This window comes from Macrobrachium rosenbergii, chromosome 8, assembly GCF_040412425.1.
Source record: "Macrobrachium rosenbergii isolate ZJJX-2024 chromosome 8, ASM4041242v1, whole genome shotgun sequence".
Classification (NCBI taxonomy): Eukaryota; Metazoa; Arthropoda; class Malacostraca; order Decapoda; family Palaemonidae; genus Macrobrachium; species Macrobrachium rosenbergii.
In genome coordinates this window covers 37413024-37439845 of record NC_089748.1, presented here as the reverse complement: position 1 = coordinate 37439845, position 26822 = coordinate 37413024, and the positions used below count along the sequence as shown (strand labels likewise).

Sequence of the window (26822 nt, the reverse complement as noted above, 5' to 3'; positions counted from 1 at the left end):
AGAATAACTGAAGTGAAAAATGCGCCGAAGTTTCTTCGGCGCAGTTGAGTTTTCTGTCCAGTCGCTACAGCGTATAATCAAGACCACCGAAAATAGATCTATCTTTCGGTGGTCTCGTTACAATGCTGTATGAACCGCGGCCCATGAAACTTGAACCACTGGCCGGTGGTGGCATTTCCTATATCGTTGCCAGATGCACCGTTATGTCTAAATTTAACCTCAAATCAAATCAAAACTACTGAGGCTAGAGGGCTGCAATTTGGTATGCTTGATGCTTGGAGGGTGGATGATCAACATACCAATTTGCAGCCCTCTAGCCTCAGTAGTTTTTAAGATCAGAGGGCGGACAGAAAAAGTGCGGACGGACGGACAAATAGCCATCTCTGTAATAGTTTTCTTTTACAGAAAACTGAAAATCTGTTGGGATACGTCTCATCCGTTCGAAAATATCTGTTGTTTCGAAATGCTGGGGAAAAGGAGCGCTGGAAAAATTCTTGCCCTGAATACTTTATTTCCTCTTTTGGAATGATGGCGCTATGTTTTGTTGAAAAAATGAAAATAAATAAAAAAAAAATTCGCCTGTTTTTCTCGCGTGGTGAATATTTTATATATATTTTTTCGAAGTAATTCTCTTCGAGTTTCAGTTTTGTGCAAAAGAAAACTACTGTACCGGTTTTATCTGTCCGTCCGCACTTTATTCCACGCTTTTTCTGTCCGCCCTCATATCTTAAAAACTGCTGAGGCTAGAGGGCTGCAAATTGGTATGTTGATCATCCACCCTCCAATCATCAAAAGTACCAAATTGCAGCCCTCTAGCCTCAATAGTTTTTATGTTATCTAAGGTTAAAGCTAGCCATGACAGTGCGTCTGGCAACGATATAGGATAGGCCTCCACCTTACCGTGGCTAAAGTTTCATGGGCCGCGGCTCATACAGCATTATCCAGAGACCACCGCAAGATAGATCTACTTCCGGTGGCCTTGATTATACGCCGTAGCGACTGGACAGAAGAAGACTCGATTGCGCCGGAAAAACTTCGGCCCATTTTTTCACTTGTTTTATCTTGGTGCCGCTCAGATGGAAAACAAAACTTATTGATTGTAAGGGAAAGCGATGGAAATTTAGAGACGGTGATTGTAGAAAAATAGAGGCGAAATGGGAGGCAGTAACGAGAAACATCAGGTTGTTTTGGCAGGGGAAAAAAAATATGAACACGTAAATTGGAAGAGGGGAGAATGAGGTAATGGATGGCTTGAAAAAAGCAAATTGATATTTTTTTTTTCCCCGGGATAAAAAAGGAAACAAAGAGAGAGAGAGAGAGAGGAGAGAGAGAGAGAGAGAGAGAGAGAGAGAGGACAATCAACACTTTAAAAGTACCATAATAGAGAGAGAGAAAGGACAATAAACAATTTAAAAGTATCATAATGGAGAGAGAGAGAGAGAGCAATAAACATTTTAAAAGTATCATAATGGAGAGAGAGAGAGAGAGTTTGAGGGGAATAAACACTTTAAAAGTATCATAATGGAGAGAGAGAGAGAGAGAGAGAGAGAGAGAGAGAGAGAGACAATCAACACTTTAAAAGAGAGAGAGAGAGAGAGAGAGAGAGAGAGAGAGAGAGAGAGGACAATAAACATTTTAAAAGTATCATAATGGAGAGAGAGAGAGAGAGAGAGAGAGAGAGAGAGAGAGAGAGAGAGAGAGAGAGAGAGAGAGAGGACAATCAACACTTTAAAAGTACCATAATAGAGAGAGAGAGAGGACAATAAACATTTTAAAAGTATCATAATGGAGAGAGAGAGAGAGAGAGTTTGAGGGGAATAAACATTTTAAAAAGTATCATAATGGAAAGAGAGAGAGGGGGAATAAACGTTTTAAAAGTATCATAATGGAGAGAGAGAGAGAGAGAGAGAGAGAGAGAGAGAGAGAGAGAGAGAGAGAGAGAGACAGTAACATTTTAAAAATATCTAATGGAGAGAGAGAGAGAGAGGACAATAAACATTTTAAAAGTATCATAATGGAGAGAGAGAGAGCTAGAGAGAGAGTTTGAGGGGAATAAACATTTTAAATAAATCATAATGGAAAGAGTGAGACTGGGGCAATAAACGTTTTAAAAGTATCATAATGGAGAGAGAGAGAGAGAGAGAGAGGGTAAATGAAAATCAATGGTTTATACATTTTTCTTCTTCTTCTCTCAATGGAGAGAGAGAGAGAGAGGACAATAAACATTTTAAAAGTATTCTTAATGGAGAGAGAGAGAGACTTCTTCTTTGGTTTTTCTCAGTTTTATGTTTATGCTTTTCTTTAAACCCTTTCATCTTTTTTTTTTATTTTAAACTCCTCTTCGACCTTAATTGGAAACTTCATCATTGACTGACAATCTTTTATTCATCTCTTTCTTACCATTTTTTTTTTTTACTTTTAAATGCCAGGCTTTGGCCTGTTGCCTAACTTATGTCTGGGAAGGGGACGGCATTCTTGGATGAAAATCAATCTCCTCTCCTTCTTCTTCTCCTTCTTTCTTCTTCCTTTCCATCCCATTCTTACCTTTTTCGTCATTATCATCTTCTTCTTCTTCTTCCTCTTCCACTTTTTCCCCTCCCTTCTTATTTCCTATTTTCGCATTCTTCTCTCTATCTCTTTCTCCTTCTTTCTCCTTGCTTCCTTTCCATCCCATTCTCTCCATCAGCATCATCATCTTCTTCTTCTTCTTCTATCTCCATCTTCTTATTTCCTAGTTTTCACTTTCTCCTCTCTTTCTTCTTCTCTGTCTCCTCCTTCGTCTTTCTTTCCATTCCATTCTCTCCTTCACCATCATCATCTCCCTTCTTCTATCTCCCTTTTTTCACTCCCTTCATATTTCCTAGTTTTTTCATTTTCCTCTCCTCCTTTCTCCTTCCTTTCCATCATCATCACCAGCATCTTCCTCTTCTTCTTCTTCTTCTTCTTCTTCTTCTTCTTCTTCTTCCACCCCTCCCTTTTTTTTTTTACATGCACGGGAATTTGAGCCTTGTTGCCTAACTTATCTCAGAGGGAAGGGGAGGGGAGGAGGAGGAGAGGGGGAGGAGAGGGTCCTCCTTGTGTCCCACCCCCGAAAAAACTCCCTGTTTCCCTCTTTTTATCTACAACATGGCTGTCATCACCAGTGTCCTTTTGATATGTTAAGGCTACTCAAAGAACCTTTTTAGCGTTTCTTTGCGTCGTCTTGTTTGCTTGTTTGTTCGCGCCCTCTTCGCCAGTTTGTTTGTGTCGGCACCGTTGTTTTAGGCATGGTGGGGTGCTCGTTTGTTGCAACGTTTTTGGCGAAAGTGTCGTTGGTGAATTGCTAAGTGGGATTGGTGTGAGGTCTGGGCGATTTTCTTGCTTTGAGGTTTAGTTACTTAAAACATTACTACCCTAATGCTGTTCTCCTTGCATTTTAATACGTATTTTTTTCTGTTTGTTAATTTATTAATTTGTTTTTTTCTTTTTTTAATAAGTGGGATCTCTTCTTTATTTATTTCCTTTTACTTCCTCTTACTTCTTCCTAATGGACGCCTTAATATTCTTTGGGAGCTTGAATTTCAAGTCAGTGGCCCCTTTAATGGGCTTGTCCCATGTGAATAGGGTTCATCTTGAATAATTATAATAACAATCCCATAATAATAATAATAATCTATAATTTTCTTTGAAAACTTAAATTTCTAGTCAATAGCCCTTTGGTTTGTCATCTTCTGAATAATAATAATAATAATAATAATAATAATAATAATAATAATAATAATAATAATAATAACTTTCGTGTTTTGACAGTTTCTTAATCCAATAGTTATAATATAATTATTTTCTGAGGGAGTTAAAATAACAACTGATCAGTGTTTATTCAGGAGTATAATAACTCTCTCTCTCTCTCTCTCTCTCTCTCTCTCTCTCTCTCTCTCTCTCTCTCTCTCTCTCTCTCTCTCTCTCTCTTGCGTAGATCATTCCTTTATTGAACCACCATTTCACAAGCTCATGTGTTCTCTCTCTCTCTCTCTCTCTCTCTCTCTCTCTCTCTCTCTCTCTCTCTCTCTCTCTCTCTCTCTCTCCCCTTTTTTTAACGTTCATTCTTTTTATGTGCTGACTTGTACCATCGTTCCCTTATCGTCGGCGTCCCCGTTTTTTGTTCGGGCTCCCGCCCCCTCTCCCCCCGAAAAAAAAAATGGTGGCGGGGGGGGGGGGCGGGGCGGTCGCTGGAACCCCAGGGGAACCGAAAGAGGTGAACTTCAACCTGGCTTAGTTTCATAGGCCATCTCTTGCAGGGGGGGATCGGTAATGGACTCGCAAGTTTTATTTCTCGCCTTGTCTCTCCTATTCATCCTTTGTTTGAAGGCAGTTTCTCGCTTTTTAGTTGTCTGTGAAAGAAAACTGTTGTGCCGGCTTTGTCTGTCCGTCCGCACTTTTTTCCGTCCGCCCTCAGATCTTGAAAACTGCTGAGGCTTGATGGCTGCAAATTGGTATGTTGATCATCCACCCTCCAATCATCAGACATACCAAATTGCAGACCTCTAGCCTCAGTCATTTTTATTCTATTTAAGGTTAAAGTTAGCCATATTCGTCCTTCTAGCAACAATATAGGATAGGCCACCACCTGTCCTTGGTTTAAAATTTCATGGGCCGCAGCTCATACAGCATTATACCGAGGCCACCGAAAGATAGATTTATTTTCGATGGCCTTGATTATACGCCGTAGCGGCTGTACAGAAAACTCGATTGCGCCGAAGAAACATCGGCGCATTCTTTACTTGTTTATTATTTTCTTCGTTTGAAGGCAATCTCTCACTTTTTTTTCTACAGGAATTTATCACATTTTTATTCGGTGTTCTTTGTTTGAAGGCAATTTCTCACTATTCGTCTTTGAAAGCAAAAAATCTCACTTTTTAATGCTATTCATTGTTTGAAAGCAATTTTTTCCTTTTTTTTAAATGCCATTCTTTATTTAAATTCAATTTTTCACTTTTTAACGCTATTCGTCTTTGAAAGCAAAAGATCTCACTTTTTAATGCTATTCTTTGTTTGAAAGCAATTTTCCTCTTTTTTTAATGCTATTCTTTGTTTGAAAGAAAATTTTCACTTTTAACGCTATTCGTTTTTGAAAGCAAATTCTCACTTTTTAATGCTATTCTTTGTTTGAAAGTAATTTTTCTTTTTTTAATGCTATTCTTGGTTCAAAAGCAATTTTTCTCTTTTTTTTTAATGCTATTCTTTTTTTGAAAGCAATTTTTCTCTTTTTTTTAAACGCGCTATTCTTTTTCGAAAGCAGTTTTTCCTCTTTTTTTAAACGCTATTCTTTTTTGAAAGCAATTTTTCTCTTTTTTTAAACGCTATTCTTTTTTGAAAGCAATTTCTCTCTTTTTTAAACTATTCTTTTTTGAAAGTAAATTTTCTTTTTTAAACTTTCTTTTTTAAACAGTTTCTCTCTTTTTTAAACGCTATTCTTTTTTGAAAGCAATTTCTTTTTTTAAATGCTGTTCTTTTATGAAAGCAATTTTTCACGTTTTTAATGCGATTCTTTGTTTGAAAGCAATTTCTCACTTGTTTAAACGCTATTCTTTGTTTGAAAGAAGTTTCTTAATTTTTTAATGCTATTCTTTGTTAGAAAGCAAATTCTCACTTTTTTAACGCTATTCTTTTGTGAAAGCAATTTATCACTTTTTTTACTCTATTCTTTGTTCAAAAGCAATTTCTCTTTTTTTTTTACTCTATCCTTTGTTCGAAAGCAGTTTCTCACTTTTTTACTCTATTCTTTGTTCCAATTTCTCCCCTTTTTTTTACTCTATCCTTTGTTCGAAAGCAGTTTCTCACTTTTTTTTACTCTATTCTTTGTTCGAAAGCAATTTCTGTCCTTTTTTTTTACTTCTATCCTTTGTTCGAAAGCAGTTTCTCACTTTTTTTTTTTTCTATTCTTTGTTCGAAAGCAATTTCTACCCTTTGTTCGAAAGCAATTTCTCACTTTATATTATTCTTTGTCTCTTTCTCACTATCTCACTCTTAGTTAAAGCAATTTTCTTTTTTTTTCCTCTTTTGTGTTGGAAGGCATTTCTCTATTCTTTGTTCCAATTTTATCCCTTTTTTATACTCTATTCTTTGTTCGAAAGCAATTGATTTTTTGTTCGAAAGCAATTTATTCTTTGTTCGAATGCTATTTCTCCCTTTTTATACTCTATTCTTTGTTCGAAAGCAATTTATTCTTTGTTCGAAAGCAATTCTCCCTTTTTTTATACTCCATTCTTTATTCGAAAGCAATTTTTTCTTTGTTCGAAAGGCAATTTTTTCACTTTTTTTGTATACATTACGACGGAAATTATTAAGTAATAACAAGAACATTGTCTGTCAATCAGATATATAAACGGAGGTAATTGTTTAACATAAAACCGAATTAAGAAACGACATTCAGAAAATTGGCAAAGCGGCTGTGGAAATATATCTCCCGCTATATTAACATGCCAGCAACAGGACCGCATGTTTTCGTAATTGCTCTCATCCCGCGGCAGATGAGCTCTCAGGCTTACGCTGTCAAACGGGGATCATCGCTGATAAAAAAATAAGCACACGTTGTAAAAGTAAATATAGTCGGGAGGAAAATAAAACGTAAAAAATCGGCGCAATCGAGTTTTCTGCACGGCCCCCACAGCGTATAATCAAGGCCACCGAAAATAGATCTGTCTTTCGGTGGTGTCGGTCTAGTGCTGTATGAGCCGCGACCCATGAAACTTGAATCACTGCCCGGTTGTGGCCTGGCTTATATCATTGCCAGACGCACGATTATGGCTGACTTGAACCTTAAATAAGGTTAAAACTACTGAGGCTACAGGGCTGCAATTTGGTATGTTTGATGGTTGGAGGGTGGATGATTAACATACAAATCTGCAGCCCTCTAGCCTCAGTAGTTTTTAAGATCTGAGGGCGGACAGAAAAAAGTGCGGACGGACAGACAAAGCCGGCACAATAGTTTGCTTTTCAGAAAACTAAAAGGTATTACAGTGCTTAAGGTATATAATAAACTGCCGGGATAACTGAATTTTACCTGATATCAAAGCTACAATACAAGCAAATGGCTGAGAAGTTACTAATTAGGAAACCAATTCCAAACGATTAGAAAAACTCTCCACCGTGTTTACAACGAATCCTCGTTAGCATATGGTCGACTGCCTTCACGACCCATAAAACCAAGGCTCTCTCTCTCTCTCTCTCTCTCTCTCTCTCTCTCTCTCTCTCTCTCTCTCTCTCTCTCTCTCGCGGGGCACACCCGCCCTCATCATACTTAACAGCAGAATGACTGCTCGCTTCGAGGCCCCGGGGAAGAAAAAGAGTTTTCGGCGCGCTTACTTACCTCCGACATAAAACTCAAGAGGAGAGGGCTTTTTGGAAATGCTTCGCAGGGAACCTCTTCGTCATAAAAGGGGACCTATTCGCCCCGTAGTAAAAGAGAGAGAGAGAGAGAGAGAGTCACGTCGACTTATTTGTCTTCGGCGTCGAACAGTGCAGTGTGATTTACGCCGGCGGCCGAGTTATGCTTCCTCTGCCACTCGTCAGAAGGGTGATGGATGTGTTTTCAAGAACGGCTTCATTCTCCCATAAAGTCTGCCAGCAGTAGTAGGGGGGGGGGCGGGGGGCGGGGTAAGGATAAAAAAGAAAAGTCCGTGCATATCTTATCGTAGGGAATAGCTTCGTACCATAGTTTTATTGCCGTGTGCAACGTTGAAGATGCACCCCGCAGCTTTCGGGATGGTTCACGACGAAGAGAAATGCCATTCAAATGAGTGACATATCTCGGGGGTAAAAGGCACTCACGTGACTTAGAACTTTGTTTACCGTACTAGGTTTGCCGAGGTAACGAGCACAGGCACTTCAAGGAATGGCAAACACCAACAATTAATGGGACTGTTTTTATTTACCGTCCCTCTCCAACACGTGAAGGACTGGAACGGTTTCCTTCGCTCCCGGAATGATATGGAAATTAATTGCGTCATTCTTTATCTTTCTCAGAAAGAATGTTCTTCACTGATTCGGCGAATTTCCCTTCGGTGTTTTTTGGGGGGGGGGTGGGAATTCTTCGTCAGAAATAATTCTCCGAATGGAAATTGTCCGCCGAATTTTGCTTCCAGAACGGCGAATTCTTCTTCGCGTTTAAATGGCGCTGGAATAAAACTATGAGCTGAGAGACTGGTGACGTCAGCACACATATATCCTAGTAACTTTCTTTATAAACCCCGTGGGGGTTAGTGCCGTCAGTGCGCCTCATGCGGTGCGATGTAGGCATTACTCAAGGTTCTTCCACAGTCCCTAGTAGCTGCAACCCCACTCATTCCTTTTACTTTCTTTCCTAAACCCTCTCCTAACAATTGCTTCATAATGCAACTGCTTTAAAGTTTTCCTCCTGTTAAACCTTTCAAACCTTCTACTGTCAATTTCCGTTTCAGCGCTGAATGACCTCACAGGTCCCCCAGCGTTTTGCCTTTGGCCTAAATGCTATATTCTATCTATCTATTACAGATCAGTTAGAAGTCGTTTGAATTCGTAGGCAGTATTTCTATATCCAGTTTGAATACAGAGTGAAAAATGAATGGCTATTATTCATGGTGAAAATGCCGCGGTCGCACTCCCTAAGATACCCTTTTGGGATATATTATAAAACATTTAGGTTCTGGGAATTGTTGTCAAGATTTGGAAATCTCTGCTTAACCCCGTTTTTCCGAGTTCCTAGGTATTTCCTAAATTCGATTCGAGAAAATATTTTTCATTAACCTGATTTGGTTTTGCATGGAATGCCATGTAATTGAGTTATGAATCACTGTAAATGAAAAATGCCATGTCAAGTTTCCAGCAATGAGGCAGCTTTGTTTATTCCGACAACTAGAACAGAATTGGAATTTTTTCCCCCTTAACAGAGGCATTACATATCACCACGATATAGAATTGAATTGAACTGAATATAGAATTTAGGCCATAGGTCAAGCACTGGGTCCTATGAGGTCATTCATCGCTGAAACGGAAATTGACAGTAAAAGGTTTGAAAGGTGTAACAGGAGGAAAACCTCAAAGCAGTTGCACTATGAATCAATTTTCAGGAGAGGGTTAAGGAAAGTAAGAAGGAAGAAAGAGAATATGAATGGAGGTACAGTAAAAGGCACGAAAGGGGTTGCAGCTTGGGGGCCGAAGGTATCACCATGATAGAGCCTCAGTAGTTACATGGTTTCCGTGTCTAAGACAAATGTTTTCATTCTTTGTGTTCGACGTCATCCTGATGGTAACTTCCTCATTAAATTGTTCTGCCCTAAAATGGAAGACTGCAGTATCTGCAGAAATACAGAACTGAGAAAAATGGTAGATACTCCCTTGCCTTACTACTGATTTTGCAGATACTGCGAATGGAACCCCCTAAATAATCGTGGAAAGCATTGAAGAATCATTCTGAAACTACTGCAGTAACTTGTGTATTAGTGTTTCACGACCCCAATAGGTGACATATTTTTCAATTTCGAAAATTTTGCAGATACTGCAGTTTTCCCTTGCCTGACTGCTGATTTTGCAGATACTGCAAATGGGACCCCCTAAATACTTGTGGAACGCACTGAAGAATCATTCTGAAACTGCAATAACTTGTGTATTAGTGTTTCACGAGCCCAATAGGTGGCATATCTCAATTTCGAAAATTCTGCAGATACTGCAGTTTTCCATTTTAGGGCAGAATTATACAATGGCTGGGGAAGGGGGCGAACAGAGACACGCACATTTCCAAAAACTGCAGTAACTTGTGTATTAGTGTTTCACGAGCCAAATAGGTGGCATTTCTCAATTTCGAAAATTCTGCAGATACTGCAGTTTTCCATTTGAGGACAGTGTTAATACAAATTTACTTAACAAATTAACTGGGTCCGGTTCCAGATCAGCGCAGATCATGTTCTCGTCGTGAAAACAACACGGACAGATTTTTGAACGACTCAGTGCTCGAGACAAAGCATCGATGGCCGCTTAAAAAGAGGCTTCCAATTTTTTTTTTGTTCTGGTCATTCAGACAGACTATAAAAATTATAATATAGCGGATTAAATAATGACCTTTCACTGTAGCATCAACGGGGTTACATATTACAGGCATTTATAGTTTTTAAGGAGAGGATTTGTGTACGTTTCTCGTCTGCCGTCAAAAGCTAGATTTCACCATTATCTAAAACTAAAATCCTGTAGTTATCTAATCTCACTTTTATCTGTGATGGAAGTGACTTAAAATTTATAAAACATATTCTCTCGTATTTCTGGTATAGCTTCATCTCTCGGAAGTTCTCTAGTTTTTGTGCCAGTGTGAAGTTTGGTTTAAATAATCTATACATTACCCAAAGACAAAGATAAAAAAAAAATGTCAAATAAACATTCCTCTGAAACATCTCCAACCACCTTAGGATGCATCCACACTACAGTTGAACATGTCATAAACACATGTCAGTAACTTATCGCTGACATATCGCAGACACGTTGAAAACAAGTCGACGACGGTGAATGGAGACCGAACATTACAAACAAACGCTGGAGAATCCCATGAAACTTTTATTAAGACCAATAGGTCGCCGACTTGTATTCAAGCTGTTTGTGATGTGTCTGCGATAAGTTATCAACGCGTGTTTATGACATTTAACTGCATTGTGAAGTAACCTTAGTCGCACATAAAATGCACATAACGCACAGAGAGAGAGAGAGAGAGAGAGAGAGAGAGAGAGAGAGAGAGAGAGAGAGAGAGAGAGAGAGAGAGAGATATGTCACGCTTTAATGTAATGAGAATTTTGTAATCAGGTTAATTCTTTGTCTGACGTTCTTACCATTCTCTTTGATTCAAGAAGTCTATTTTAATTTCTTTTTGTTGAAATGCATCAGTTTTTATTAGTTTTCTGTAAAAGAAAATTATTGTGCCGGCTTTGTCTGTCCGTCCGCACTTTTTCTGTCCGCCCTCAGATCTTAAAAACCACTGAGGCTAGAAGGCTGCCAATTGGTATGTTGATCATCCACCCTCCAATCATCAGACATACCAAATCGCAGCCCTCTAGCCTCAGTAATTTTTATTTTATTTAAGGTTAAAGTTAGCCGTAATCATGCTTTTGGCAACGGTATAGGATAGGCCACCACAGGGGCACGGTTAAAGTTTCACGGGCCGCGGCTCATACAGCATTACACCGAGACCACCGAAAGATAGATCTGTTTCCGGTGGCCTTGACAATACGCTGCACCGAAAGCGTCTTATCATTTTTGTTTGTATCGCCCAGCGCTAAAACTTTACTAACCCTCCGCTTCGTTCCTCGCTGCAGATCGTCGCTCTGGTGAACGAGACGGTCGTCTTCAGCAACAAGACGGTCAACTCCTCCACGTTCAGCTACCACCTCGCCCCTCTGGTCCCCGGGCACACCTACGCCGTCAGCCTGTCGGCGCTGTCGAAGATGGGCTCGGGACCCACCTCTCGACCAATCAGGTTGCAGACGGACCCGGCACTGCTGAACCCACTGGCCAATAGGCACGCCGGCTCGGAGGGCGTCGTGAGGGAAGCGTGGTTCATAGTGCTCGTCGGGGGGACGATGTTCTTCCTCCTGCTGGTGTTCATCGTCCTGCTGTACGTCAGGAGGTCGCAGAACAAGGGGTCCAAGCTGCCTGCCCTCAATGGTGAGTCGTTCTCCTAGCTGTTTTCCCTTTGAATCTTTGTTTATATACTGTTCCAAGGCTCTGTTGTTATTATTATTATTATTATTATTATTATTATTATTATTATTATTATTATTGATTATTATTATTATTATTATTATTTTTAACCAAGGGACCCCATTTTTAACAGGGTTAAAATATTCATTATTAATTAAATTATTAAATTATTTTTGGAAATATTTTAACTCTGTGCATAAATATTTTTATGGAACACCACTGTTGGCTTGATATAATTCTCATTATTATTATTATTATTATTATTATTATTATTATTATTATTATTATTATTACAGAAGATGAACCCTGTTCGTATGGAAGAAGCCCAGCAAAGGGGCCATTGACTTGAAATTCAAGCTTCCAAAGAATATTATTATTATTATTATTATTATTATTATTCAGAAGATGATCCCTATTCATATGGAACAAGCCCATCAAAGGGGCCACTGACTCGAAATTCAAACTTCCAAAGAATGTTGGTTTCAACCTCCCACCGCAGCAGACCCCCCCAACACTGCAGCAGTAACTGATCATGAAAGAGAACCAGCGACTTTTTCATCTCTCTTGGGGAGGCGCGAACTCGCGACATCTGAGCAGCCTGTCACGACGCTACCCACCATCCCAGCGGACCAGTTATGCTGGTTTTGTGTAGATTTGCCTCGTTCATTCTGAGCAGTGGTTATGCCTATCATCTTAACCACTCCCCCATAAGGCAGGGTTTGAGTCAGGAAGGAAAAATACGACACTTTTCTCCGGGATAGTACGATATCCAAAATCGCTAATGGAGTTGGTGGCAATCTTGAGAGGCTTCTGGCATCCCCCCCCCCCTGTTTCATTTCTCATTAGCGCTTCCTATACTAAAAGGTTTTGGGGATGAAGCCAAGATTCCGTCTATTTAATCAGTTGTACTCGTATGTTACAGGAACCCACGTTATGCTTTTCGATATATTTTGTTTTCTGGCGTTACTTTCCTGTGGCCAAGTCCCACCAGTAAAATTTCTTGAATACAGTCATTCCTCTTCTTTTGAATTTGAAAGTATCGAGGTTTTCTCTTTATCAGGATTTACAATAGTGATTAATGGTGTATTTTTACCTATTTATATATTCATTTTATTGTTTTTTATATCTGATAATTCTTTCTGTATTTCCTACTACCCTCTGTAGTATCTTTGAAATGAAAGTTTTGTTCTTTGAAAGCTTTGAATTTCAAGTCAGTGGCCCCTGTGGTGGGCTTGTTCCATATAAATACGGGTCGATCCTCTGAATAATAATAATAATAATAATAATAATAATAATAATAATAATAATAATAATAATAATAATAATAATAATAATAATAATCTCAAATTGCAAACGTCCCATTTTAGGATTAAACGATTTTTATTCTCCCAGTGGGTTGGGTTATTTTAATAATAACGGGGGCTACGATTCTCAGTAGAGAACTCAAATTGTGAAAGGATTATGGATATCTTCCTTTCATTCCTTTATTAAGTTTTTATTATCATTAAACATAAAAATTGTATTTATTATTATTATTATTATTATTATTATTATTATTATTATTATTATTTATTGCATTTTTAAATTTTTATACTTATGGATATCTTGCCATTAATTGCTTTATTAAGTTTTTTATTATCACTAAACAAAAAAATTGTATTATTATTATTATTATTATTATTATTATTATTATTATTCTGTATTGCATTTTTAAAGTTTTACAGTTCTGGATATCTTCCCATTAATTCCTTTACTGAGTTTTTTATCATCAAACATAAAAATTATTATTATTATTATTATTATTATTATTATTATTATTGCATTTTTAAAGTCTTATATTTCATAAGTTAATATATATAAGTAAGATAACTTCGAAATCAATAATAAGTTAAAGACTGGCATTCCTGAGAACAGTAGAAATTCTAAGTAGAATCAATCAAGATTCTGTCTTGTCTAGATCTTACTTAGAAAGACATTTTAGAAAGTCGTTTTCCAAAGCTTTTTTTTTTTTAGTCTTTTCAAACTCTTGGAGTCCTCTTTCGATCACTATTTGATCTGCTCTTTGAATCGAGTTTTGTCTGAGTTTTTTTTTTTTTTTCATTTACCAATTTCCTTCGTCCTGGCCTTAATCTTAACTCTCTCTCTCTCTCTCTCTCTCTCTCTCTCCAATTCCCTAACCTCTTAAGATCTCCTCCCAGCTCCCTCATAAACATTTTCTTTTCAGGCCAAAACTATTCCTCATCCACAGAAATTTCCTCTTTTTTTATATCAAGTCTACTGCGGTTCCTCTCTCCTCCCCTCTGTCTCCTCCTCCCCTCCCCTCCACTCCCCATTCCTTAACTCCTCAAAGGCAGAGGGGGAAAGAAATCCTTTTCCTCCTACTGTTTTCCTCCGAGGGAACTTTTCCCCCCTCCCCCTTCCAGCTGCTACATACCTCCCTCTGTCTCCTCCCTTCCCCCTCTCCCTCCCCTCCCCCCATTCCTTAACTCCTCAAAGGCAGAGGGGGAAAGAAATCCTTTTCCTCCTACTGTTTTCCTCCGAGGGAACTTTTCTCTCTCTCCCCCCACCCTCCGCCCTTCCATCTGCTAATCACCGTAATCTCTCCGCCCTGATTGATATAAAGCCACAGTGCTCGCGGCTCCTTGCTCTCTCTCTCTCTCTCTCTCTCTCTCTCTCTCTCTCTCTCTTCCCCGTTGTTGTAATTTCGAGCACTGTAATTGCTTTCCTTTTGCATCGGGAGATACTACATCTCGGCCTGCGAGGATATTGACTGCGTCATGGTTCAATTGGCACTTGCCCGAATGCCTGGCAATACCTCTGTACTCCAATTGCCCGGGCAATTTAGCGCTCGGCTTATTTATAAGGGCTCGGTCGCTCGGTTAAATGATTTTTCCTCCTCCGGGGCGAACATTACCATTCTCTTTCTTCTTCTTCCTCCTCCTCCTCCTCCTCCTCCTCCTCCTCCTCCTCCCTCCTCCTCCTCCTCCTCCTCTTCTTCTTCTTTTTCTTCCTCTTCTTCCATCCCTCCTCTTCCTCTTCCTCTTCCATCCCTCCTCCTCCTACTCCTCCTCTGCCTCTTCCATCCCTCCTCCTCCTCCTCTACTTCCTCTTCTTCCATCCCTCCTCCTCCTACTCCTCCTCCTCCTCTTCCTCTTCCACCCCTCCTCCTCCTCCTCCTCCTCCTCCTCCTCCTCCTCCTCCTCCTCCTCCTCCTCCTCCTCCTCCTGCGAATTCCTGCGCCCTGAAATTCATGATTCTTTTGTCATCTCGATTCGTGGGCGCATTATTTCACAGAGAGCGAAGAGGTGAAACGGCAGAGCAGAGAATAAGAGGAAATTTGTAACTGCTACTTTCATCACCTTCATTTTTATAAGTCACGGGATGTGGCGCTCTCTCTCTCTCTCTCTCTCTCTCTCTCTCTCTCTCTCTCTCTCTCTCTCTCTGCAAGGCCTCTCTCTCTTCATCCTCTCTCTCTATTCTTCATCCCTCTTTCAGACGATGCTTATGAAATGTCGCGCGGTCCCCAGAACATTTTATCTCCGCTCCTTCATTATTCAAGGTCCGTGTCGGAATAATGCGGAGACTATAGGAATTGAGGCAGGTAGACCATCAATACCAAGTAGCAAAGAGGTGAATTCAAATGGGTGTTTACAAGGTATAATTCCCACCCCCCCAAAAAAACATGTCTGTCACTTTCAGATGCACGAGCGCTTGAAGAACTTTTATGAGGTCCATTTTAGTTTTTTGTAAAAGGAAACTGTTGTGCCGGCTTTGTCTGTCCGTCCGCACTTTATTCTGTCCGCACTTTTTCTGTCCGCCCTCAGATCTTCTTAAAAACTACTGAGGCTAATGTTTTCGGTGGCCTTGATTACAGCTGTAGCGGCTGTACAGAAAACTCGATTGCGCCGAAGAAACTCGGGGAGATTTTTTTACTTGCTTCTTTTTTTCTCCTTATGCCTCTTCCTTTCTCCTTCTTTCACTCTCTTGTGATTTGAGTCTCTCTCTCTCTCTCTCTCTCTCTCTCTCTCTCTCTCTCTCTCTCTCTCTCTCTCTCTCTTCTTATGCCTCTCCCTTTCTCCGTTTCACTCTTGTGATTTGAGTCTCTCTCTCTCTCTCTCTCTCTCTCTCTCTCTCTCTCTCTCTCTCTCTCTCTCTCTCTCTCTCTCTCCCTCTTTTACTCTTGTGATTTGAATCTCTCTCTCTCTCTCACACTTCTACTCTTGTGATATGAGTCTCTCTCTCTCTCTCTCTCTCTCTCTCTCTCTCTCTCTCTCTCTCTCTCTCTCTCTCTCTCCTTTCTCGTTTCACTCTTGTGATTTGAGTCTCTCTCTCTCTCTCTCTCTCTCTCTCTCTCTCTCTCTCTCTCTCTCTCTCTCTCTCTCTCTCTTTTACTCTTGTGATTTGAATCTCTCTCTCTCCCTCTTTTTACTCTTGTGATGGGTTCTCTCTCTCTCTCTCTCTCTCTCTCTCTCTCTCTCTCTCTCTCTCTCTCGTCTTTTACTCTTGTGATTTGAATCTCTCTCTCTCTCCGTCTTTTACTCTTGTGATATGAGTCTCTCTCTCTCTCTCTCTCTCTCTCTCTCTCTCTCTCTCTCTCTCTCTCTCTCTCTCCTCCCGGCGAAGGCATCCACCGCCACCTAGCAGTTTCAACAACCCCCTCTCCCTCCCTTTGCAAATCACGACAAACTGTCAGAGGCAGACGGAAGCCTGGAAACGGGGGAACGATGGGGCCAAGGAAGGGGTCACAGCCCCCCCCCTCCTCAAAGTAAACCTCCAGCTCCAAAAGCCCCCCACGTGCGTTAACAAAGTAGTAGGAGTCCTCCCCCCCCCGTCCCAAACAAGGTCCTAATGGCATCCTCCCCCCTTTCCCCCCGGGGGAGGGCGGGTTCTCCTGGCCGTCACAATTTCCTGTCTTTTTTTAAGAAGTCCATCTCTCGGCCGATACGACCATTAAAATGTTTCCAAAAACGACGACCTCGAGATGGAATGTCGAAGCTTCGTCGTCGCGGCGACCACGTCGCCATTCGGTTGCTCTGAGTCGTTGAGGGAGTCTCTCTCTCTCTCTCTCTCTCTCTCTCTCTCTCTCTATCTATCTATCTTATCCCAGCCCCCCCCTCTCTCTCTCTCTTATCCTATCGCCTTCTCTCTCTCTCTCTCTCTTTTTCTCTCCTGTCCTGTCGCCATCTCTCTCTCTCTCTTACCCTATCGCCATCTCTCTCTCTCTCTTTCTCTCTCCCTTGTCCTATCGCCATCTCTCTCTCTCTCTCTCTCTCTCTCTCTCTCTCTCTCTCTCTCTCTCTCTCAGCCTCCCTCTCTTTCTCCTCCCTCTCTTTCTCTCTCTCTCATATCCTATCGCCATCTCTCTCTCTCTCTCTCTCTCTCTCTCTCTCTCTCTCTCTCTCTCTCTCTCTCTCAGGGAACTTTGCAATTCTGCTCCGGTTAAGAGGCCCGTTTTACCTAACTGACCAAAGAACGTAGTTCCCTGGAAGAAAAAAAAAATTGCAGCTGTTGAGCAAATTAAAAGGAATGGACACAAAAAACCGTATGGTGGCGACTGAACCCTCGAATCTAATTTATTTTCCCCAAATTTCTGTTTTCTTTTTTTTCTCTCTCTCTCTCTCTCTCTCTCTCTCTCTCTCTCTCTCTCTCTCTCTCTCTCTCTCTCTCTCTCTGTGCTTTTTCCATTCCATTTTTTAGTTTTCTGTAAGAGAAAACTATTGGGACGGGTTTGTCTTCACGTCCGCAATTTTTACATCCGCACTTTTTCCTCTCCGCACTTTTTTCTATCCGCACTTTTTTCTGTCCGCAATTTTTTCTGTCCGCACTTTTTTCTGTCCGCACTTTTTCTCCCCTCCCTCAGATCTTAAAAACTACTGAGGCTAGAGGGCTGCAAATTGGTATGTTGATCATCCACCCTCCAATCATCATATATACCAAATTGCAGCCCTCTAGCCTGAGTAGTTTTTATTTTATTTAAGGTTAAAGTTAGCCATAATTGTGCTTCTGGCAACGATATAGGATAGGCCACCACCGGGCTGTGGTTAAGGTTTCTTGGGCCGCGGCCCATACAGCATTATACCGAGACCACCGAAAGATAGATCTGTTTTCGGTGGCCTTGATTTTACGCTGTAGCTGCTGTACAGGAAACACGATTGCGCCGTGGAAACTTCGGCGCATTTTTTACTTGTTTTTTCTCAGTGTTGCGATTTCGAACATAGATATTCCATGGAATGATAAAAATAAAACGGGTGAACTTACTGTTTTTGTGTTAGGGATTATTCATGGAATTGAGTGATTTCCGTTTTTTTTTTTTCTAAGTTTATTAATATATATTTTTTTTTTTTTTCTGTGACTGACAGAAAAAGTCCTAACAAAAATTCATCCCTGTTGTAAAATATATATATATATATATATATATATATATATATATATATATATATATATATATATATATATATATATATATATATATATATATATATATACTTTTTTTTGTGAGAAACACTCAAAAAAGTAAATTCAATACCTGTTGTAAAATAATATATATATATATATATATATATATATATATATATATATATATATATATATATATATATATATATATATATTTTTTTTTTTTTTTTTTTGTGGGAAACACTCGCCAAAAGTAAATTCAAACCGTGCATTGTTGGAGACAATGCGAAAACTGATTTAGTTAATTCGTTCTATATATTTTTTCCTTTTTTTGTGACTAGCCAAAAAAAAGTCCTAGGCGAAAATTAACCTCTCCTGTGAAATATTATTTTTAGGAAACACTTTCACCAAAAAGTTTAATTCAAACCTGCATTGTTAGAGACAATGCGAAAACTGATTTAGTCAATTCGTTCTGTTTATATATTTATTTTTGTGACTACCCAAAAAAAATCCGAAGCAAAAATTCACCTCTCTTGTGAAATATTTTTTTTTTAGGAAGCACTTTCACCAAAAAGTTTAATTCAAACCTGCATGGTTAGAGACAATGCAAAAACTAATTTTGTAAAAAAAAAATAAAAAAAAAAAAAAACTAATTTCATTCGCGGAGAGAGATGTCGGGACGAGTCCATAGTTCTTTCCACCTTAATAAAAAAAAAAAAAAAAACCTGCAGGAACTATTTTTATTTTTTTTTTTAGCTTTCTTTCTTTCCACCTTGTTAAAGAAAAGGAAGGAATTTTTTCTGTTATTTTTCTTCAAACAAGACGGAGGTCTTCGGAGAGCCTTGCATGAGGTCTTCTGGTGACTGAGTCTCTTGTGAGAAAATTATATATTGAATACCAGGCTGGCCCAGGGGAACGACTTGAATATCTGTGTCCCGAAGTGGAACAACAACAAAAAAAAGGAACAACTTTAAAGAAGCTCTTAGGCTCGAAAAATCCGATCGACTGTTGTTTTTACAGAAGGGTCTCCCGGAAGCATTTTCCAGAGACGTAACCGAGTACCAGGACCTTTCCCTGAAAAAAGCGGGACGCCATATCTTGAAAACTAACCATAGAATTTTCTTGAAAATTATCTCATTATGTTTCCCCATACCCAAATTAGTGGTTAGGTATCATTGTAACTTAACCTTAACCTAACCTAACCTAGGGGCATGGGAAAAAACTAGGGCTGGTGCAATACTAGCATACATTTCATGAACTCCCTCCCTTGTCCGCGGTATAGGTTTACCATCCATTTTTCCCTCCGTAGGGGGGTAGCGCCCGTCAGTGCACCTCATGCGCGGCGCACTGTAGGCATTACTCAAGGCTCTTAGCAGCGTCCCTTCCATAGGCCCGTAGCTGCAAACCCTCTCGTTCGTTTTACTGTACCTCCGTTCATATTCTTTCTTCCATCTTACTTTCCTCCACCCCTTTCTAGCAATTGCTTCATAGTGCAACTGCTTTGAGGTTTTCCTCCTGTTACACCTTTTAAGTCTCTTACTCTCAATTTTCCTTTCAGCGCCGGATGACCTCGTAGGTCCCAGCGCTTGGCCTTGGGGGTAAATTGTATATTCTATTTCTTGACGGCTAACGTCCTGGCATCGGTTTTTCCATTAGTGTTCGACAAATGCATTCGTATAGGATGAGCTGTCGAGGTCTCCAGCTCATTAGGAAGAATTCCAAGGAAAGATATGATTGAGTGTCTCTCTCTCTCTCTCTCTCTCTCTCTCTCTCTCTCTCTCTCTCTCTCTCTCTCTCTCTCTATATAATTATATATATATATATAATATATATATATATATATATATATATATATATATATATATATATATATATATATACACACACATACACTTTTGTGTCTGTGCCTAGAGAGAGAGAGAGAGAGAGAGAGAGAGAGAGAGAGAGAGAGAGAGAGAGAGAGAGAAGTTAGCAACCAGCCTAGCAACACTGGAGAACTTTGCAGTTGACAAACACATCTCAAAAGGTGCCAACAACGAAAAAAGGCCTTTTCTCATTTTTGGTAGAACAATAAAAAGAAAATATCTATATGTTGTCAATAATATAACGAATGACATCTCATTTCAAAGTCAACCCGTAATATTAACCATAAAGGAGAAGAAAACTTTGTTAATAATTTGCTGGACATTTCATTTGGGGTAATACTGGTGTAGGCTATAAAATATCTTTGTTCATTCAATCAAACACTCGGTAGAATATTCTCCTTGCATTTTAATACATTTTTACTTATTTATTAATTTATTAATTTTTTTTCCCTTTTTTAATATTCTTTTTCTTATATAATAAGCAAGACCTTTCTGTATTTTCCTTTACCTCCTCTTAGTTCTTCCTAATGAACACCTTAATATTCTTTGGAAGCTTGAATTTCAAGTCAGTGGCCCCTTTGGTGGGCTTGTTCCATATGAATAGGGTTCATCTTCTTAATAATAATAATAATAATAATAATAATAATAATAATAATAATAATAATAATAAAATGGCATGCAGGTTACAAGAGTATATATATATATATATATAGCAAGGGGGTGGTTTGTGGGCGTACAGTTGCCAAGTCGGTTATTCAGTTACGTTTTACCTGGCCACGGGTCAGTGACGAAGTCGGTCCCGAACGCGTTGAGACCTTCTGGCCCTAATCGCTGTTGGAATTTGGGGAGTGGCTGTTATACGCGACGATGATACGGAAACCATCCCCGCAATCAAATATAAACCATCGACGCTTGGTGTAACTGAAATCACCCGCCATTCCTTCTGCAATTCGGAACTCAAACAAATCATCGAGACTCGATGTCTCTCCCGCCGTTTGGTCGTCGCAACTTTTTTTTTGCAGGACGAGTGAAAAACATCGCCGTTAACGGAATATATTTCCCTCCGAATGCCAATTCGATTAATTTAGTCCACGGCGGAAATCAAACGGATGGGGACCGTTTAATTTGGACATTCAAACACCAGGATGAAAGGAAAAACATAGAAACAGACAAAAAAAAAAGCCTGAAAAATCAACAGGAGGCTTCGATGTTCATTTAGACCCGGAGAGGAGAATCAGAAATCGATGCGGCGCAGAACTCTTCGCTTTTGTCTCCCAACTTAGGTTTGAATGCCTTTTCCGCTCTTCGGGGATGAAAAGAAGGCCTTGTCATCCCCCCCCCCCCCCCGTCCTCCTGATTTGCCTGTGTGTTATTATTTTTTTATCTTTTTTTTCGTTTTGGATTTTTTTTTTTTTGAACGGTCCCCCCACCTCACAACCCCTGTCATTCCCCGCCCTCCTGATTTGCCTGTGTTATTATTTTTATCTTTTTTCTTTTTTTGGGGACTTGTCTTTTTTTTTGTGAGGGGTCCCCACCCCCTCACATGCTTATTTTGCTGTCGTGTAAAGTACGCGTGAGTGTATCGTGCAATTTGTCGAATTTTTTAAAATTTGTCGATGCAAATGATGCTTCCCTAATTATATGCTGGTGGTGATTATGGCGAAGAATATCAATGGCGTTGATTCGAAATCAAACTTAATTAAAAAAATGCACCGAAGTGTCATCGGCGCAATCGAGTTTTCTGTACAGCCGCTGCAGCGAAAATAGATCTATCTTTCGGTGTTCTCGGTATAATGCTGTATGAGCCGCGACTCGTGAAACTTAACCACGGGCCGGTGGTGGCCTATCCTGTATCGTTGCCAGAAGCACGATTATGGCTAGCTTTAACCTTAAATCAAATAAAAACTTCTGAGGCTAGAGGGCTGCAATTTGGTATGTTGGATGATTGGAGGGTGGATGATCAACATAGCAATTTGCAGCCCTCTTGCCTCAGTAGTATTTAAGATCTGAGGGCGGACAGAATAAAGTGCGGACGGACAGACAAAGCCGGCATAATACTTTTCTGTTAAAGAATACCAAAATGAGAACCATTATAGTTCCTTTTGAATTCAAATCGTTCGGTGATACGAACGCCAGCGAGCTCAGACCTCGAGAGGAGAGCGCCTGCGCAGGACCACAAGTCCCCTGCGGGGTAATGGATCGTTCACATTATAGCCCGAGCAATTAGTTTCCCAACGGGAAGAAAATCATTCGCCATTACGGAATCTCACTCCTTGAGCCGCAGTCATGAAACAAGTTAGGCTGCGATAAGCCTATACCCATTATAGTACTGTATTTTTCGTTCCTTTTCTTGTGTCTACCTATTTCTTCGCGTTATAACCCTCTCGTTCCTTTTACTGTACCGCCTTTCATATTCTCTTTCTTCCATCTTACTTTCCACCCTCTCCTGACAGGTGTTTCGTAGTGCAACTGCTTTGAGGTTTTTCTCCTGTTACACCTTTCAGACCTTTTACTGTCAGTTGCCGTGTCAGCGCTGAATGACCTCGTAGGTCCCAGTGCTGTTTGGCTTTTGGCCTAAATATGTATTCGGTTCATTTCTCTCTTTTTTAGATGTGGTTTCCTCGGAATTGAACATATCATTGTGTTGTCCTTTTAAGTTGACGGAAAGCGTCTTTTAAAATCTGCTTGCAGAGGGAGAATTATCATTATTCGCCATTTTTTTTTTTTCTGAGTTTAAGGATAAAAGTTCTGGTAAAAGAGACATTTGAAGACTTAAGATCTCAGCTTTTATTCATTTCAGTTGCGTTTTAGAAGCCTGGCTTAACAGAAAATATTTGAAACATATCATTTGATGCAGTTTCCATTCTTAACAGAAAACATTTGAAACATACCATGTGAAGCAATTTCCATTCCTAACAGAAAACATTTGAAACATATCATTTGAAGCAATTTCTATTCTAAATATCTTGGTGGAAAAATAAAAAAAAAACTTCAGTGATATTAGCGATTATATTATCGCCCATGAATCACCTTTTTATTTAACTATGGAAAAGCAATACTTCTCTTCCTAAGATGATGTGATAATATTTATTTTTAAATATCTATGGAATTCAATTTCCGTTCACCTCGTAACATTAATCTTGCTCATATTGGCTTTCAACTTTCTCAAGCAAATAATTTTATTTTTCACTAATTTTCACATTTTCGCAGCTTCACCTCAGTCCTTAGTCAGCGCTATACGTATCACCTGCAAACATCACTATATATATATATATATATATATATATATATATATATATATATATATATATATATATATATATATATATATATATATATATATATATATATATATATATATATATATATATATATATATATATATATATATATATATATATATATATATATATATATATATATATATATATATATATATATATGCATATATTTATATATACATACTGTTCATATGTTATCAAAATGTATATGTTTGTATAGAATGAATTATCGATTTAGTACATAATTTATATATATATATATATATATATATATATATATATATATATATATATATATATATATATATATATATATATATATATGTATATGTATATACAACTTATATCTGTGTGTGTGTGAGCGCACATCCACGCACTAGACAAAACGCAGATTTTATATAATCGACAACAACACACAAATCATGTAAAACCATTTCAAATATTCCTCGACTAAATGAAACGCGGCCAACTCGTAAAATTACATTTTTTAGATTCTGGAAATTTGTACTGGATATATAATGTCAGTTACCGTTGATTTAAGCGCTTCAGATTAATTGCTTTGGCCACTGGAACTAATGATTCATTTCCGATATTTCGCGTGCAACGAAGATTGGGCCATTTCAAAGCCGTCCCGGAATCTTATTTATGATTTCCCGACCAAATGATGGAGTTCTGTGTGGATGTTTTCCGTTGCGGTGATGTGGCGTTCGTCTGCCCCAAGAACTGGGTGCTGAGATTAAAATGATGATGCCTGTCTAATGCGGCAGTTTATAGAATTATTTGGCGGTTTCATTTCATAACGTGCCCGTATAGACATATGTTCTCTCGGTATATTAAAAAACAAAAAATGCGCCGAAGTTTCTTCGGCGCAATCGAGTTTTCTGTACAGTCGCTACAGCGTATAATCAAGGCCAACGAAAATAGATCTATCTTTTGGTGGTCTCTGTATAATGCTGCATGAGGCGCGGCCCATGAAACTTTAACAGCGACCTGGTGGTGGCCTACCCTATATCGTTGCCAGAAGCACGATTATGGCTAAATTTAACCGTAAACAAAATAAAAACTATTGACGCTAGAGGGCTGCAATTTTAAGATCTGAGGGCGGACGGACAGACAAAGCCGGCACAGTAGTTTTCTTTTACAGAAAACTAAAGAATGGAAGATTTAAACCAGTCTTATATGGAAATTTTTAACGTTTTTTGATGTTTTCATTTCGCCAAATGCCCTTCCAAACATATATTCTCTCGGTATATAAAAAAATGGATGACTGTTACCCTCTACTCGAACAGAAAGATTTCTTCTGGAATAATTAGATCGTTTGAAAGTCATGCAATTGAAAGGCAGATTCCACTAGGGTATACTTTATCACCAGTAAAATAAAATCTACTTAGCTGTACAGGAAGTTCCAATCGGAGAGTAAAGCTTAGCCAGAACAGTCAGGTTCCCTGAGATCGATGCCGATGGCTGGGATAGATAGCTATATTCACCAGAGATTGATTTACATCTTGGCGTTCTCCAGTTCTTCTCCCCACCAGTCCACCAGTAGCGTTAGGTGGCTGGGCCCAAGTCATTGCGGCCGAGGGACCAAAGCCAATCACTGCTTTGGTAACCCGCCGGGATCCTTCCTGATTGCCCACGAGGCAAATCAAATTAATGTAGTGTTCCCCAAGGAATGATGAAGAGGAGGGAGGGATGTTGGAGGGGGAACTGATCCCCCCCCTCCCCCTCTTTCCAAACTCCCTAAGCTTCTTCTTGGCGGTCAGGGGACCCCTGTCTTTTTCTGGTAAGTGCGTTGTGCTCCGAGACAGTCCCCCGGGTCCTTGGGTCACAAGAGTTAACACGAGGCCAGTTCATTCTCACGCGTTAGCCCTAGCTGCAACCCCCCTTTCATTCCTTTTACTGGACCTCCATTCATATTATCTTTCTTCCTTCTTGCTGTCCACCCTCTCCTAACAATTGTTTCAGAGTGCAAGTGCGAGGTTTTCCTCCTGTTACAAATTTCAAACCTTTTAACTGTTACTTTCCGTTTCAGCGCTGAATGACTTATTCATAGGTCCCCAGCTCTTGGTCCTTGGTCTAAATTCTGTATTCTGTTCTCCGTTCATACCAATGCATTATTCCAGATGCTAACAAATTGCAGTTATTATGGTCATGTCTCTGCCGTTTTGCTTAGAAAAAGTGTTCAGAAGGTCTTTCCTTTTCCCTGAATCCTCTTTTGTGTGCTCATATCTCTGACGTTTTACTTGAAAAGAGTTTTCTTAAAGTGTTCTTTTTTCCCTTAATCCTCTTTTGTGTGCTCATATCTCTGCCGTTTGACTTGAGAAGAGTGTTCTTAAAGTCTTCTTTTTTTCCCTGAATCCTCTCTGTAAAATCCGGAGTGCCCTCCTCCAGCACGAGTTGAGTCTTCGAAAAAGACGTGCGTGTTTATCAGAGTCAGTAAATGCCGTTTTACTTGAGACAGTGTTTTAAAGTCTTCTTTTTCCCCTGGAAGGCGTTCAGAGCCAAAAATGGGCCAGGACGCCTGTCGTATCCAGCACGGCTGAGTCTGCGAAAAGACGTATTTTTATCAGAGTCAGTAAATCTCTCTCTCTCTCTCTTTCTCTCTCTCTCTCTCTCTCTCTCTCAGAGTCATAAAATGGTTCCCCATTCTCTCTCTCACTTTCTCTCCATCAGTCTCTCTCCCTCAATCTCGCTCCCTCAAAATCTCTCTCTCTCTCTCTCTCTCTCTCTCTCTCTCTCTCTCTCTCTCTCTCTCTCTCTCTCTCAAAATCTCCACCACGCTCTCTCTCTCACTCCCTCAAAATCTCCCTCACCACGCTCTCTCTCTCTCTCTCAAAATCCCCTCACTCTCTCTCCTCTCTCTCTCTCAAAATCCCCCCTCAATCCCTCTCCCTCTCCCTCTCTCTCTCTCAAAATTCTCTCTCTCTCTCTCTCTCTCTCTCTCTCTCTCTCTCTCTCTCTCTCTCTCTCTCTCTCTCACAAAGGCCTCTCTTACCCTCCTTTTATATGGAATCCAGAAACACCATAGGATTACGGCTTATCTTGTGTGGGAAAGTCGTTTCTTTGTGTTGGGTGTTATTTATGTCATTTGTCTTTCTTTTCCCTCTTCATCTCAGTCTTTATCACTTTTTCATTAATCCCTTTTTCGCAAAACTGTTCTATAACGACTTATTTCACATCCCCATATATATATATATATATATATATATATATATATATATATATATATATATATATTTTTTTTTTTTTTTTTTATTTTTTTTTTTTTTTTTTTTTTTTTAAGAATGGATGGAATGGAATATAGAGTTTAGGCCAAAGGCCAAGCACTGGGACCTATGAGGTCATTCAGCGCTGGAAAGGAAATTAAGAGTAGGTAGGTTTGAAAGGTGTAACAGGAGGAAAACCTCAAAGCAGTTGCACTATGAAATAACTGTTAGGAGAAGGTGAACAGCAAGATGGAAGAAAGATAATATGAAAGGAGGTACAGTAAATGGAACGAAAAGAGGGTTGCAGCTAGGGCCCTGAGGAAGAAACGCTGCAAAGAACCTTAAGTAATGCCTACGGTGCATCCCGTGAGGTGCAC

The 26822-nt window shown here is 39.5% G+C and overlaps 1 protein-coding gene across 1 annotated transcript in view; it reads left to right on the top strand.

Annotated features, from left to right (window-relative positions):
* The window catches only part of LOC136840714 (protein sax-3-like), a 653455-nt gene that overhangs the window by 590335 nt on the left and 36298 nt on the right, over window positions 1-26822 (top strand). The window contains 1 exon segment of the mRNA XM_067107529.1: window positions 11313-11661. Within this exon segment, the coding sequence (XP_066963630.1) occupies window positions 11313-11661 (349 nt within the window).